Below are 15,302 nucleotides of genomic sequence, written 5' to 3'. Positions count from 1 at the left end.
GGGAGACTTACACCACCCCCTTACCAACCCAAAGCACAGCTGGCGCCAAGGCAGCCACTGGGAGGGTGGTGTAAGGTGTGAGGCTGGCTCAGTGAAGGGTCTGGGGGACACGGCCACTCAGAGGAAGGGGCGTAGGGGAGGCTCCAACTACTCCTTGTCTATTTCCCCACTGACCAGATAGGGATTTGTATACGAGGTGGTGCTGCCAGAGGCCAGGGAATGGTGGCCAGAGACTGGTGGGCGACAGGGACTGCCGACCCCTGGCAAGGGGGTGCCCATCCATGGGGGCTGGCTTCTCTTAAGGAAACACAGACAGGATGTGGTTTGGAATACTTTTTTAAACTACAGTTACATACACAAAACTTCCAGAGAACACAGACCACAAAAGTGACATGTGAGTCATTGCCAACAGGGGTAAAAACGCCTCTCGCTCACTCTTAAAAAAATTATTTTTATTATTTTTGTAAATTTCTCACTTTGGGCAAACTGAGGGGTGTAGTGTTCACAGGGTAAGGGCCACTCTCTCCCTCTCCCCTTGAGGCACCCCCGATCCTCAAGGGATGAGAGGGCAGTGAAGGAGGTCGGGAGGCTGAGATGATGCAGGTCAGGGGACGACAAGGACGTGACATTTGCCAGTAAGTCCATTACCCACGGTGGCTGTGCTGCCAGTTGCTCAGGGTGCCCCCCTCCCAGTGGTGGCAAGGGGTATACTACAATCTTCCAGGGTACCTGGTCGACCAGGCTGTAAGGCTCAGCTTTTGGTGAACTTTGAGGGAGGGAGGGGACAATGCGGCAACACTCCTGCAGACACACAGCACGTTCCCATGGGGCCTCGCCCAGACCTTGGACACTGCCTGCTTACCCTGGCGGCCCAGCTGCCCAAAGTAGGGGACTGTGCATATCCTGCCCTCTCTCCCCACAGGGCCACCTGCCTGCAAGACTGCTCAGCCAGCCTCGGACTCCCCCTCCTCCAGGCAGGTGTTTATCCTCAGCCCCCAAAGCAGCCACATCCATTTACCTGCACACAAGAGACCTGCTGCCCCAAGCCCTCCCAGGTAGCACACCCCCAGGCCACCATCCCAGCCTGGCTATGCCCAGCAAAGCCAACCATGGGACACACCCAGCACCCCCTCCCCACCTAGGACACCCACCAGGTTGGCTTTCTGCCTGAATCCCTCTCTCACAGGCACCCACACACACGTGGACAGGAGCAATCCCCCAACACAGTCGCTTTAGAATCCTGAAACACTCTTGAGACGCTGAGATAGTGTGGCACAGCCCCCAAGAAACACAAGGCCCCAAGGACCAGCGTGCCACCCACACAACCCTGAAAGACACCGTCTACCCTGAGTGCCGTCCTCTGCCCTGAGGGGCGGCTGGGAGCAGGGGTGCAACCCCGTGGTGGATAGTGCTTGGTGGGTGGCCCGAGTTAGTGGGACTCACACAGGGAGCCCCGAGTCAGTCTTGCAGCCCAGAGCTGCACGGAAGATCTTTCTGTGCAGCAGCAGCAGCTTGGAAACCTAGCGTACCTTTTCTACCTTGGTGTGGGAGGTAACATTCCCCTCGATGCTTGGCTGTGAACAAAACCCAAACGAGCTTCTTGTCAACAGCTCTGAGAAGCTAACTACTAGACAGCGAGGGGCAAACGGCACCCAGGAATGGAGGCCCAACATGGAGGCCATGTCCACCCAGCTGTGCTCAGGGATCTGGGCTCAGTGCCCCACTCCACAGCCCCTCTGTCCACCAAATGCCCCCCTTGGCTGTCCACGATGGGTGGGCCCACTGCCAGGCCCAGGTGACCTGCTCAGACCCTCCTCTGGAGGGGCCAGCCGGGTCAGCAGTGCTGTACCCATAGGCAGGGGGCTGCCCCCGCTCCCAGGTAGGCACCCCAGGCCACCTTCTCTGCAGGCGTCACCCAGGCAGGCATGGGGGCAGAGGAACCCCGGTTCTTTGGTATCGAAGTAACACAAAACTATGGCAGAACAGCCACTTCTCCTAAATGACAGGGGGCTTTATCCTTCTCAGGGGCGCTGAGGGTCCCAGGGGAAACAAAGACACCCTGGTCAGCCCCTCCAGTACAGGCTCCTTCTGCCCTGGCCCCTGCGCACACCCAGCCTAAGAGAACCAGCCAGCTGCCACCACACAGACTGGGAAGAGCCGGCCTCCTTTAGGTGAGGGGCCAGGAACTCCAACCTCCTCGATGGACCCTCTCTCAGCCAGGCCTGCTCTGCCACTTGTGGCCCCCAGAGCTCTCTCCACAGCCTGGAGCCTGGGGACGCTGGGCCTTGGGGCTGGAGATAGAAAATGGATTTTCTTGCTAAATTGCATAATCTATAGAAGAGCCTGGGAAGTTTAATTTTTTTCCTAGGAAGAGACAGAATTTCACCCTGCATTCCGAAAACGTCTGCTGAGCCCTGGTGGCCAGTCCTGCCTCCCTGGGTGGGCTGGACAGGTGGCCCTGGTCAGTCCCCTCCAGAGCGGGGGACCGCCCAACTCTCCTGCTGTTTGCACCCCGTGACAGGGTGGGGGTGGTATCTCAAGTCTCTTGGGGGGCACACAGGGCGCAGATGATGGGCAGGGCAGGCTGACTCGTGTTGCGTCCCATGTGCTGTCAGGCTCCAGGCCACACCAGAGCTGGGCTTCCGCGCTGTCCACTCGCGGCCACACCTTCCCCTCCAACAAAACAAAAAGTAGGAAGCAAGGGAGGCTTTTTAATTGCAACCAAATACGCCTTCTGCAGTCAGCAAGGACCCAAGCCAGCCCGGAGCTGAGCGTGGAGCCACAGAAGGGCGCGCCACACTGCCGCCGGGAACACAGTCCAGGCGACTCACACTGTGCCCGCCCTGTGACCCTCCAGGGCTCAGGTGTCTCCTCTGCCACCTGCAGGCAAGGCAGGGTGGAGACGTGGCTGCCACACGTCCCACGTGCATGCAGACTTTTACCGATGTGTTTTGGTTCATGCTTTCCTCCTTCTGCTGAAATGACCGGGTGTGAAAAGCGCCCAGCCTGTGGTGGCCTGGGCTGCAGTCGGCCTGGCGTCCCTGTTGCTGAAATGACCGGGTGTGAAATGCGCCTGTGGCGGCTGCAGTTGGCCTGGCGTCCCTGTTGCTGAAATGACTGGGTGTGAAATGCGCCTGTGGCGGCTGCAGTTGGCCTGGCGTCCCTGCGGTGCGGCTACTTCTGGATTTGGAACAGGAAGAGCCGCAGGTTTATGTTCTTGGCGGCCAGCAGCTTGTTGCACTCCACCGAGTCGGTGATGGGCAGCGGCACGTAGTCGGTCTCGTTGCTCTCATTGGTGAACACGAAGTGGTAGATGACGGGGTTGATCTTCACATCGTCGTAAGGGCCCTTGAGCAGCAGGAAGGAGCACTCCAAGGGCGCGTTGACCTTGCTCTTGAGGATGAGCTGGAAGGAGAGGGTGCGCTTGCATGACAGGTTGGGGTTGCGCTCTGAGTCGTTCACTCGAGCCTTCAGGACCCACGTCTGGTTCAGCACTGTGAACCGGGGCGTCTCATAGTAGAGGCGTGTGATGAAGTCGTCCGTGCGGTATGGCCGGAACTGGACCTCTGCAGAGACAGACAGGGCAGGGGTGGCAGTCAGAGTGGGCAGGGCAGGTGGGAAGAGCACTTACCGGAGGACATTCAATGTGCTCTACTGGCCCAGTTTTTTTACTGGCCCAGTGGCAAAGAAACGGCGTAGACATACGCCTTGGGGGAAACAACTGCAGACAGAGGTCACGTGAACTGGTCTGGAGGCTGCCAGAGGCGAGCGAGTGCCCAGGGCCAGGGTGCCCCTGACAACGTGGTCCCCTTGCCCCAGGCCCAGCCCAGGCAAGGGAAAGGCTTCTGCCCATGGGGCGGGGCAAGCAGACACACAGACAGGGTGCAGTTCTGAGAAAAAGTGTACTTTATTGGTTCCGATACAGAGCTGCCAGCAAAGCCGGTGGGCAGACGCCCAGCACCCACCCTGCCTGCACAGTGAGCTGCACCCAGGGCTGGCCTCTTGCTAGGGGCTGGGGCTCTGTCGCTGTCTCGGAGGGTCCATGAGGCAATGGCAGCCCCTGCCTTCTGCACAGTCCTCTCAGCTCTGCCCGCAGACTATGGCTGGCGAGTCCATGTCGGAGGGGCCAGCGCCCAGTCCTTCCTGCACAGACAGGGCCTCCGCCCCGCCCCTGTCACATGCCCAGCCACCCGGACCCCAAGAGGCCTGGACTGCCTGGGCCACGGCACCCACCTGGGGCCGTGGCCTCCGCTGCTGTCTAAGGCCATGTGGGCCCTCGACCACGTGGGCACACACAACCCACACCTAATGGACTGGCCCAGGCAGTGAGGTGTGACTGGCTACTGGCTGCCCATGACCACTCAGACTGTGAGTTGGCTGCCAGGATGGAGGTCAGTGTCCCTGTGCAGGCTGGCGTCAGCAGCTGCTCCATGCTCCTCACAGGTGGGCTCGTCCTGGGCCCTGGCCCCCGGCACGTCCGAAGGCAGACGGAGGCCGGGAAGCCCACGAGGCTCATGAGCCTGCCCAGCTGCCAGCTGGGTTGTGGTGTCCACTCTGTTCTGCAGTTCAGGCTGGCGCACTCAGTTCGTTCTGGAGCCTCTTAGCTTTGTGCCGGCCTCAGGCCTGGCCCCACAGTGACCGCCCAGCAAAACACGGCCCAATGAGCATCTTCTTGCCTGCTGCCTGGGCCTCCCACAGATGCGCCTGTCTTCTGGTCAGACACTGCCTGTTCCGAGTCCGAGGAGCCCCTTGCAGTGAGGATGCCCCCCTGCTGGGCGGCGGCCAGTGGAGAGGATGGTGGGGGCCTGTGAGAATCACGCAACTGCACCCTGAGGCCCAGCCCACCCTCGGATGTCTGCTGTCTCCGGCCATCTTCCACCCAAGGCATCCCCCACGGTATGGCCATGCCCTTGCAGGGGCTCCCCCCACAGCCCGTGAGCAGCCCCCGCCTAAGCTGCATGCAGTGGGCCGTGCGGTGCCTCACCTGTGTAGCCGATCTTTTCGAAGCTGAGCAAACTGAAGATGCTGTTGTAAAGCTGCATCTCCTTGCGGCGGCCCTGGTCCATCTCGTCCAGAATCTCCATCAACTCATTGCCTGTCTTGGTCGGGTGGGCACACGCGGCCTCGTGTGCTGTCAACTCATGGAAGGGGCCATGCCATGGGCAGCCGATGCGCTTGTACTTGCACTGGGTAACCCTAGGGAAGGTGGCATGGCAGGGTCAGGGCCTGCACCCCCGTGGCAATGGGCCCTACCCGCTCACACGCACCACCTCCTAGACATGCTCACCATGTGTGCGTGTGTGCGTGACACAGAGGCAGGGACAGAGGCAGGGAGCAGATGTGTGGAGTGTGCCGTCAGGGCCCCAGTTGCAGGGTGGTCCCCTGCTTGGCAGTAAGCGGTGCTGATGGCGGCCCTGCATAGCAGCACCCAAGGCTCGTTTCTGAGCAGCAGTATAAGTGAGTGGCCAGCCAAGGCTGGGCTGGTGGCCATAGGACCAAGACAACTACCCCCCACAGGGAGCTTAGGGCCAGGTGGGGCCCTCCAACAGTCCCTCAGAGCCATGTCCTGGGCTAGGTGCCAGAGAGACCTCCCAGGCCACCCTGCAGCCACAGGACCTCAGCCAGGCTGCTGTGCAGACTCAGCCCCCACCCCGTCCTCACGCAGAGCCCTGGTGGTAGCTGAGGAGGCCTGGGGACCCGTGACAGGGCCTTCTCTGGCCCGTGGCCCCTGAGGCTGGGGCAGCGAGGACTGGCAGGCCCGCAGCACCAGCGGTACCTGTCCTGGCACTCCTCCTTCTGGTGCCGCTCCAGCAGTGAGCGGGGAAACTGGCGCAGGCAGAAGCCACACTCAGATGGCAGCTCACTCACAGCCTTCTCCACGGCCAGGTTCCGGCAGCAGAGGCTCTTACTGATCTCACAACGGCAGTTGGGGCATGTGGCCTGTTCCTCCTTCAGCCGGGCATCTGCTAGTAGGTGGATAAAACAGCCAGCGCACATCAAGTGACCGTTAGTACACTGCGAAGAAGGAAAGGGAGATGATGCTCACAGACCTGGAAGGACCAGGCACGCGCCCACCACCGCAGCTCCAGCCAGGCTGCCATCCTCTGGGGACTCCAGGCAGGCAGGTTGGCTGGCGGCAGAGGTACACGTGGCTCTCTTCCCAGGGCCCCTCCAAGGATAGCCGACTCGGTTCCCCTAGAGATGTGGCGTCTTGAGGATGTAGCCCCCGTCGCAGGCCGAGGTCGGGGCTCTTCACTGAGGCAGACCCCACAGGAAGTAGTCAATTTGCCCATACCAGGGCTTGAGGCCTGACCCATCCCCAGTCTCCTGCAAGCCCTTGACTCCAGGACCTACAGGAGTACCCAGATGGCAGCCCGCATAGGCACACACAGTATGCCACTGCTGAGCAGAGGGGCGGACGCTGCTCCCCCCATGCCCAGGTGAGCACGTCTGCTCCTCAGCCTTCAGAAAGGTCATCTGCACTAGAGACAGGAACCTGCTTAGATGGGTCCCTGTCCTGGTCCCTGGCTCCATCACCTGCCCAGTGAGGCCAGCCACCTGCAGGGCCGGTGGGAGGCCAGGTCTGCCAGGAGCCAGAGGAAGTGTCTTTGGGGGCAGGAGCAGGGGCTGCAGATCTGGGGCTGGTGGGTTGGCACAGGCGATGTGAAGTCAGCTAGCCGGAGCCAGTCTGCCTTGGGGCCTAAGGTAAGACCTACTTCTGGGTCTGCAGGGCTGAGGACAGACCCTGGGGCCCTGTCCATGTGGATGGCAGGCGGCTGCTATTCTGGGTCTCTTTCTTGTTCAACACCCCCAGAGTGCCCACTCTGCCTGTCAAGTGGAAACACAGGGCTTATGGCCCTGGCCTCAAGGTGGTACTGGTTCCACGGGGTCCCACATGGAATCAAAGTGTCTTATGGAGCAGACAGCTCCCCATTCTAGCCTGGCCTGTGGCAGGTGCAGGGAGTGGGGCAGGGCAGATGCGGCCCTGAGTGCAGGCACAGGCTTTGTTTCGAGAGGCTGCTCCAGCACTGCCTGGGTCTCACCAGCTGGGGCGAACCTTGAGAAAGCCACCAGGTCAGGGGTCCCTTGGGGCCCAGGTCCTTTGAGAGCCGGATGCAGCACAGAAGGAAGGGGGGCGTACCTATGTGTGCCGAGACCCCATCAGTGCTCACTGAACTTCTAGTGTCTGTTTCAGGGCCATGGGCCCCGAGGAGAACACTATGGAGGCTGAGCATGGCCCCGTGTCCCAGGCCTGGGTCCTACACACTGAGCAGCTGGGGCAAAGGCTTTACTCACAGAACTCAGTCACACCAACTCCATGGACTTTGCCACATTCAAGTCTCAAGTTCTGAATTAGGCCAAAAATTAAGACGCATCCAGTGAGGAAGGGAGCAGGTCCAGCTTAGCCCAAGGAACAGGCCGTGTGGCAGCCAGTGGGAGAATGCACGCTGGCTGCGGGGTGGGAAGTGAGGACTCAGCCTGCCCAAGGAAGAGCAGGGAAGGACAGCTGGCTGGCCCGTTCCCCCTGGGGTTAGCAGAGGAACCACAGGTGTGGGGAGTCCAGCTGGCAGGCAGGCAGCACAAGAGCTGTCTGCTACCACCTGGCTACGGAGGTCACAGACCAGAGCCCAGGTCACCCTGCCCAGGGCCCCACAGACGAGATGCCCAGGCATGCCATTGGGCCCACAGCAGATGCAAGAGCAGCGCCAAGGGCTTGCATCTGCCCCATTTGGCAAAGTACCCCTGGTGGCCACAGCCCTGCACCCCCGAGTGTACATCCAACATCCATTTTCCTGGGAGGCCTGTGTGCCTGGGGCTACCCCCACACCTCGGAGCCCCACTTGCCACTGAGCCCCTCGCTGGCCAAGCCCCACACTAGCCTTGGCCTTTGTGGCTACCCTGGACCACAGCTGACTGGCAGGAGAGAGGTGGGGCTAGACTGCTTAGCACTAAGGTCCAGGCTGAGGCCTGTCACTGCTCCTCAAAGGCGGGAGCTGAGCAGTGGAGGGCCAGGTGGCGGGGCAGGGGGAGAGAGAAACCTCAGGCGCCTGCCCTTACTTGGAGTGAGGCTGAGACATACAGCACTGTGCTTGGTGAGGCTCCTAATACCCACCACGTCCCCCACCCTGAAACCCCACGCCCTCCCAGGGCCTGAAGCTCCACAGATGCCTCTCAGAGGAGGAGCTGCACAGCTGCTCCAGGGCTCTCCGCCCAGCCCAGGTTCCCCAAGCAGGGCTGGGGTACCTGCGCCCCATGCGTCCAGGCCTGCCTTGCCACTGTGAGCGACTCAGGACTGAGTCCAGGCCTAGCTGGGGGCCCCAGCACCATGCCCTGCCATCGTCCCAAGGCCACATCAGAGGAAGAAGAGAACAGACCTGGTGGGCCCTTCCTCAGGCCCTGGCTCCAAGACTCAGCTCCCAGCCGGGGCCCTCTATGCCCGTCACCCCCACCACACTGCTCCTCTCCTCTAGATTCCAACACGAGTTCAGCTCATTCGGTCACTGGCCTGAGCTGGCTACATCATAAGTGGATGGGATGCTAGTTCTGGGTGCCTTGACTCTGCCCTCCTCTGGGCCCCGCCGGACTTCCAGAGGGAGTCCAGGAGCTCTGGGAGGGATGGGTTCACTGCCCCTGCAACCCTAACAGCTTGGCTGTGTTGGAACGTCATGAGCTGACACGACGTTCACAGGTGCCACTGGCTTAGCCAAGGGACAAGCCACCCCAAGGATGCCAGGCTAGTGGACACCAGACTGTTGGCCTGCCTAACTTTCAACCCAGGTCTCTCCATGGAAGGTGGTCACCATGCTCCAAAGCCCCCCACCTGCTATTGGGCCCACAGCTTCCCGAGCAAAACCTGTCTCTTTGTGTGCAGCCCAGCCACAGGGCAGCCACTACCTCAGCTGCCATTTGAGGGCAGGGCTGGGCTGACCCCCCCCCCCCACTTTTTTGCCACCACCTAGCTAGAAGCCAGGCCCAGAGCCACTGCACCAGTGGACAGCATAGCTCATGGCACTACTGAGAGTCCACGCATGCCACGCGCCAGGGCCTGGCTGGCACCTCCCACCACGCAGGTCTGCAGGGGCCCCTCAGCCCGAAAGACCAGGGCGGAACAGTTGCCCCTGCGAGCGGGCACTGCTGGCCACCCAGCCCAGCTTACCAGCAGTGTGCCCTCAGGCTGGTCACCTCCTCCCTGGGCCTTAGCCTACTCATCTGTAGGCACTGACGATAGGCTGGCCTCACACCACGCTCGTGAGGTGACACAGGATAGCACGTGTCACCAGGCATGCAGCAAGTGTCGAACAGATGCCACTGTCCCACGGCCCCTCCTTCCACCTTGGAAGGGACTCCAGGCACAGCACTGTGATTTCAGCAGAAGCCCACCCCTCGTCTCCCCACCATGGTGACCAGGAGCCAGTGGATGCGCCTCTGCACTAAGACACCAGCAGTCCACCCTCCCTGTGCCAGAGGCCTCTTTGTCAGCTTCTCTCAGGATGAAGAAAGGGGCACTGGATGGTCCATCAGAACCACAGGGGGCAGCCCTGGCCCCCAGGCCTGGACTGTAAGCAGGCCTTGAAAGATGGACCCCTCCCAGCTCTCGGGGACAAGTTGGCCCTGTGGCCAGCAGGCCTAAAACAAACTTTCATGCCTAGGGGTCCTCACATACCCTGAGCACCCCTCATTCCACTCTTTTCCCTGAATGGCCTGGGGCACAGATGCCCAGGCCCATCTGGCCAGCCCACAGCCCACCCAGAGGTTCAGTTACCCAGAGGCCTCAGAGGCAGCCATGATTCCAAAGCATAACTGAGGGATTCCCTGTAACACAAAACCCAAAAGCACCGCCCACCCAGCCCCAAAATACCCATCCTTCCTCCTGCACCGTGCTGGTGCCCAGCATCACTGCCCCCCAGTGTCACCTGAGGAAACCCCCTTCTCCTCAACCTCTTCAATCAGAAATTGCTGCCCCACTGTCACCGGGAACCCGTGGTCTTCTGCAGCAGCACCACCCCGAGATCAGGGCCGGCGACGCAGCACTTCCTGCCTCCTACCAGCTCTCACGAACACTGCTTGTGCCTGGCCAGGGTCTTCCGAAACCACCCGCCCTCCCCCTCACCAGTGTAGTTATCGGGTACCTAACCACGCATGTCCAGAAGCTCTTTCCCACAACCTTCCTCACCTCCAAGAACACACCTGCTATAGCCCTGTGCTGCTGTTGCCATCGCCTCCCAGGAGCTGAGAAGAGGCCTCTGAGGGCCCAGGCCACCTGGGTGAGGCCCCCCCACACCCCAGGGAGGCCTCACAGGGAGTTCCTTAAGCAACACTCAGAAAGAGCAGATAGTACATCAACACAGACAGCTGGCCTGGGCCCTCAATAGTCTTGGGGCTGAGCCCCTGGGCCTGTCCTCCCACACTGCAGGGTACCCGATGAAGGGTCTGGGCAGCCCGGGCAGGGTGTTCTCTGTCCACTGTCACTGCAGCCTCAATTCCTGGTGGGCCTAGTGGCCAGAGCGCCCTCACCCTGCCTGAGAGCTGCCTTGCCTTCCACCCAGGCCCGCTTCACAACATGACTGTCCAGCAAGTAACCATCCCCACGGCCAGATCCTGCACTGAGTTTGGGTAAGGTGCATAGCAGGACATGACTGGTCCCTACAAGCAGATGGTGGGAGTGTTCAGGGGAGGGAAGCACTCTGGGGGAGAAAGGGCATGCTCACAGCAGTGGGCGGGGGCGTCGGAGTCAAGGCTGCCTTGGTTGGGCCTAGGAGAGCAGAGGTGGACAGACAGATGGGAGGTCTCTCCAGGCAAGGGGGTGCATAGGGGGCAGAGGACAATCCTGTGGGGGTGGGAGACGTGCAGTACTTCTTCCACACGGGGGTCAGGGCTCAGGGCTCAGACCAAGCAGGAAGGGTCAGGGCCAGCTCTGTGCTGAGGATGGGGCCAGCAAGGGGAGACCAGGGAGGAGTCAAGGATCAGGCGCTGATAACTGTCCACAGCAGAGGTGGTGGATTACTCAGCCCAGGCTGTGCCCAGAGCCAGTGGTGCAGTGCTGCCTGGCAGCCTGGGAGGCCGGGAGTCCCTGGTGGTGTCCTTTTTGCGCCTCCAGCCTGCCTGCTGCCCACCTGCACGCCTGCCCAGGACTCCAGGAGGTGACTGTGTACCTCGTCAGGCCTGTCACAATGGGCACACCCCACACCCACGTGAGGACGTCAAAGCTGATACTCCTGCTGTACCTGCTGCGGCCCTGGCGCAGTGCTGGCCATGGCAGGGAGACAGCTGCCTGTGCTGGCCCTGATGTGACACCTGAAAGAGGTCCCCAACCTGCCCACTCACACAGAAGGGAGCTCGCGCCACACCAGGGGGCCCTAGCAGGTTGGAGGGAGAGCTGGAGGGCAGGTCTCGGGTTACCAAATCAGGCTTAGCACACCAGCTCAACACAGCCTCCTGCTCCTCTTTTCACCCCAGAGCTGGGCACACCACCCAGCCCTGGCCCCTGGCCATCTGAGCCAGCACCCACGGCACACAGTGTGGCTGGTGCGCTCCCGAGTTATGTCCTGCTAGATTCAGGCAGGACACTGCCAGCAGGAGTAGAGGGCAGGACACATTGACCACCTGAGATCTGCTCACTAGATAGCTACCAATCAACAGGCCTTAGCCAGAGACCCAGCCCAAGACAAGGGGCCAAGCCAGTGAGGGGAACCCAACACATTCTGAAGCAGCTTGCATGGCCCACACCATCCAAGACTGGACCCCCAGGGAGCAGACCCACCTCTGATGCCAATCAGGCAAAATGGCCCAGGGCTTGCAGGCCCATCCCGATCTGCCCCTTGACACCCCCATCAGTAAAACGTGGACAGCAAAAATGACTGCACACAGGGCCACTGGTAGGATCAAGTGAGACACCGCCTGCAGCAGAGTCGGAGCCTGAGGGGTCACAACGAGCTGTCCCTCCTTCCCCAGCACAGCACCATGGTGCATTCTCACCCCACACCCCACCCATGTAACACGTCAGGTCTGTGTGCAGCCAACGAGGCCTGGAGCAGGGCTCCAATCAACCCCTGAGAGGCAAGGCTGTCCTACTGACAGCACATCCTAGAGCTTCTCCAGGACTCTAGAGACGTAATGGAAACACCCCTGTAACCAAGACCCAGGTGTCACCTGGAGAGTGGGGTGGTAGCTGGGTGAGAAGCCAAACCTGCAGCTGGGCATCAGCACCTGTGGCCCTCATCCCAGCTGGCTCACAAGGAACAGAGCAGAGCCCTCGAGGCCCCAGTGCCTCACTCCCCACCAGAGCCTGCCCAGGAAGGAACTGAGCTCCCAGCATAGCGCAGGTCCAGCCGGTCTGAACCAGCCGGCTCAGAGGCTGGGCCACCTCAACTCTGGCTGTGCTAGGCCAGCCACAGTTGTGGGGCAGAGTGGACTAAGAGCCAGCACCGTGTGGCCCATCCTCTCCTGTGAGGCGCCTGTTCCAATCCACCCATGGGAAGAGGAGACAAGGAGATTCTTGAATTCCTCTCAGATCCCTACCATGGTCTCAGCCCCCTCGTCTCTCACTCAAGGCCCAAGCAAGTAACTCTTCCACCAGAAAGAATTACAAAGTTGTGGAAAAGGGGCTGGAAAGTGAGGAGATCCGGAGGGGACCTGAGGCTGGGTGGTGACTGCTGCTCTGGGAGCCAGCAGCTGTTAGAAGTGTTCCTCTAGCTGGCGCTGGGCCAGGAGGCCACAGGATTCGCAAGCCAGGGCCTCTGGCCAGCAGCTTTCCGAGTCCCAGGAGAGTCAGTTGAGAGCCAGTGTCCTCTCCCCAGACAGCTCAACCTACTTTCCCTCCAACCCCTTTCCTCTCCCCATTGTCCAGGCACATTAGGGTCCTCCTAAACAAACTTCCAACAGAAAACAGAACGACTTGGAGCTCCAGAAGTAGGAGAAGTGGCACCCAGACCAGGCCCCTAAGAAAGGTGCTGGCTACAAAAGTGACTCCCTGGTCAGGCTCCGAGCTTGAAAAGAAAGAGTACAAGCCCACCACCCACTCCCAGCTCCCATAAATGTAAACAAAGCCAATGGGAAACCAAAACAGTTTCATTCCTTATTCTTCAGCAGGACTCGAGAAGAGTAGAGATAAAGGACGGGACCACATAAGGTCTCAGCTCAGAGATTTGCTTTGCTGTTTCATGGGAGGGGCACTCTGTGGGTCTTGATGCAGACAGCTCATCCAGACAAGGGTGAAGGGAAGGGCAAGGAGAGGAAAAAGAAATGGTCCTGCCTCTCCTCAATGCTCTTTGGGAGGGAAATGGCCAAGGACGCCAGGAGCCTTCCATGGGGCAGAGAGAAGCAAGTACAGAGTAAAAGGGTACAGGAAGGGAAAAGGTAGCCTTGGGGGTGTGGCTGCCAAAAGGATAGAGAAGCTCTAGGTGAAAGGGAGAGCCCAGGGGCTCCCTGGGCCCAGAGGACTTACGAGTGGGGGCAATGAACCTGTCACCAGACCTGGCTGGGTTCAGCTTGAGATGGCGGGATGGGATGGTGAGGAGGGGCAGCAGCGGGGGAATGTGGAGAAGATACGGGAGTCTAGGTAGCAGACAACTGATTCAGACCTACGTCGGAAGATACGGTAATCAGAGCACGGAAAAGGGGGATTCAGGGCAGAAATGAAAAACTCTGGAAAAGAGAATAGGAGCTTCAGAATCGGCGCTGGAGACCCGCCGGCGGAAGAACGCAGATGTGAGGACAGGAGGGGGCTCCCTAGTGGTGGGTCCCGGGGCCTCCAGGCCGGGCCTCGGGCCAACGCAGTACCTGGGGGCGGCCGCGGCAGGGGTTCGAGCCCCGGGCCGGGTCGGGGTCGGGCCGGCGGCCCTACCTGGTACACGGAGGCCTTGGGCAGATCCAGGCAGACGGTGCAGCACAGCACAGAGTAGAGCCGCTCCTCCAGCTTTCCGCTGCCGGCCGCCGCCGCCGCCGCCGCCGCCGCCTCGGCCGCCTCGGCCGCCCGCAGCCGCTTCTTCGGCGGCGCGTCGGGGTCGCCGGCCGCCTCCTGCAGCTGCAGCTGCCGGGCACCGGCCAGGCCCGCCTCGTCCGGGAGCCCAGGCCCCGCCGCCTCGCCCAGTGCCGCCGCCGCCGGCCCCGAGGCCGCCCCAGGCCCAGCTCCGACCCCGACCCCGGCTGGCACGGCGCCGGCGGGCCCGGCGGCCGGGCCGCCCCCGCCGGCCTCCTCTGCGCCGGACATCGCGGCGCGGCCGGCCGGCCCGGCGTGCGGCTGCCGGCACGCTCCTGCGGCTGAAGTTACCGGCGCCGCGCGCTCCCGCCGCCCTCTCGCCGCCGCCGCGACCCCGCAAACCCCGCTCCCGCCGCCGCCGCCTCACAGGGCCCGGCCCGCACGTAGCCCCGCAGCCGCCGCGGCCACCGAACCCGGCGCGGCCGCCATCTTTGTTTTCGCTGCGCCGAGACCCCCCCCCGCCGCCACCGCCCCCTCCATCCTCCCGGTCACGTGAGGGCGCACAGGGCCAATGGGAGCGCCTCTCGGCGTTAGGCTCCGCGGCGGTCAGAGCCAATGGGCGCGCGAGGCCGCCTGAGGGCCCACCCCGGCAGCTGATAGGCAGGAAGGGGGCGGGCCCGCGGCGTCACCCCCGGGGCGCGCGCCTGGGGCGGGGAGGCCCCCGCGGTGGGCAAGCGCCGCGCTCAGATTCGCCGGGCCAGCTAGGCGGAGGGCAGCCCCGGGCCCCAGGCACAGGAGTGTGCTGCACCTTTGTCCCCGGGACTCGGGCTTGCGGGTGGGGTGCTCTGACCTGGCTCGCCGGATTGGATGGGCCCGAGCGAGCAAACGCGCCCGGCGCCCCTCTCCATCCTGTGCGGGACCGGATGTGTTTCAGAGAGGCGGCAGGGGAGGCACTGTCCCCGGGGAACCCACTGCTCTGCCCAAGCCAGTTTCCTGACCCTGCGGTGGGGGGCTGACGAAGGGTCCACGGAGGAAAGTGAAAGTTTTGGGTAATTAAACTTGGCTGGCACAGGCCGCAGAGAAGCCGGAGGGCAAAGAGGTAGAGGTCGTCACCCAGGGAGGGGACTTGCGTTTCTGGGAACAGCTGTGTGGTAAAGGCCTCCCCTGCCCCCACCCCAGCCGGCAGCCCGTGAAGGTCGCTGCCCTACAGAGCCACCTGCCAGCCTGTGCAAGGATATCTGGAGCTCCACGATGTCCCAGGAGAGCGAGAGCCCGGGAGTGTATCCTCTCAGCCCAGGGGCCCTCCTGACAGGTGCCCGCAGGAACCCAGGCTGGGTGAGGCCGTGCTAGTCTCACAGCACCCCCTCCCTTTGCTCAGGAGAAC

General features: G+C 62.0%; 1 protein-coding gene across 5 annotated transcripts; it reads right to left on the bottom strand.

Annotated features, from left to right (window-relative positions):
- Nucleotides 1-363: 363 nt before the first annotated feature.
- Nucleotides 364-15,081, bottom strand: ZFTRAF1 (zinc finger TRAF-type containing 1). 5 transcript variants are annotated; one of them, XM_049854044.1, is made up of 4 exons: nt 14,769-15,081; nt 5,777-6,015; nt 4,985-5,196; nt 364-3,566 (listed from the first exon to the last, which is right to left on the bottom strand). In XM_049854044.1, exons 2-4 carry the CDS (start codon nt 5,995-5,997, stop codon nt 3,175-3,177), a joined length of 825 nt encoding a protein of 274 aa, XP_049710001.1. In that variant the 5' UTR covers nt 5,998-6,015; nt 14,769-15,081; the 3' UTR covers nt 364-3,174. The 5 variants fall into 5 exon arrangements, with proteins under 5 accessions (XP_049710001.1, XP_049710000.1, XP_049709997.1 ...); XM_049854043.1 differs by lacking the exon at nt 14,769-15,081 and adding an exon at nt 13,844-14,326; XM_049854040.1 differs by lacking the exons at nt 364-3,566; nt 14,769-15,081 and adding exons at nt 3,857-4,805; nt 13,844-14,209.
- Nucleotides 15,082-15,302: the final 221 nt, after the last annotated feature.

This window comes from Elephas maximus, chromosome 15 (assembly GCF_024166365.1).
Source record: "Elephas maximus indicus isolate mEleMax1 chromosome 15, mEleMax1 primary haplotype, whole genome shotgun sequence".
NCBI lineage: Eukaryota > Metazoa > Chordata > Mammalia > Proboscidea > Elephantidae > Elephas > Elephas maximus.
The sequence above is the reverse complement of the archived record's forward strand: the minus strand, read 5'-3'. Positions and strand labels throughout refer to the sequence as shown.

What these genes read in the sequence shown, in the direction of transcription:
- ZFTRAF1 (XM_049854043.1), bottom strand. Translation starts at nt 14,209, where the DNA reads ATGTCCGGCGCAGAGGAGGCCGGCGGGGGCGGCCCGGCCGCCGGGCCC. An exon ending in CCAAGGCCTCCGTGTACCAG is followed by an intron (nt 6,016 to 13,843) that starts GTAGGGCCGCCG and finishes CCTTCTTCGCAG; the next exon opens with TGTACTAACGGTCACTTGAT. An exon ending in CGAAAAGATCGGCTACACAG is followed by an intron (nt 3,567 to 4,984) that starts GTGAGGCACCGC and finishes CTGTCTCTGCAG; the next exon opens with AGGTCCAGTTCCGGCCATAC.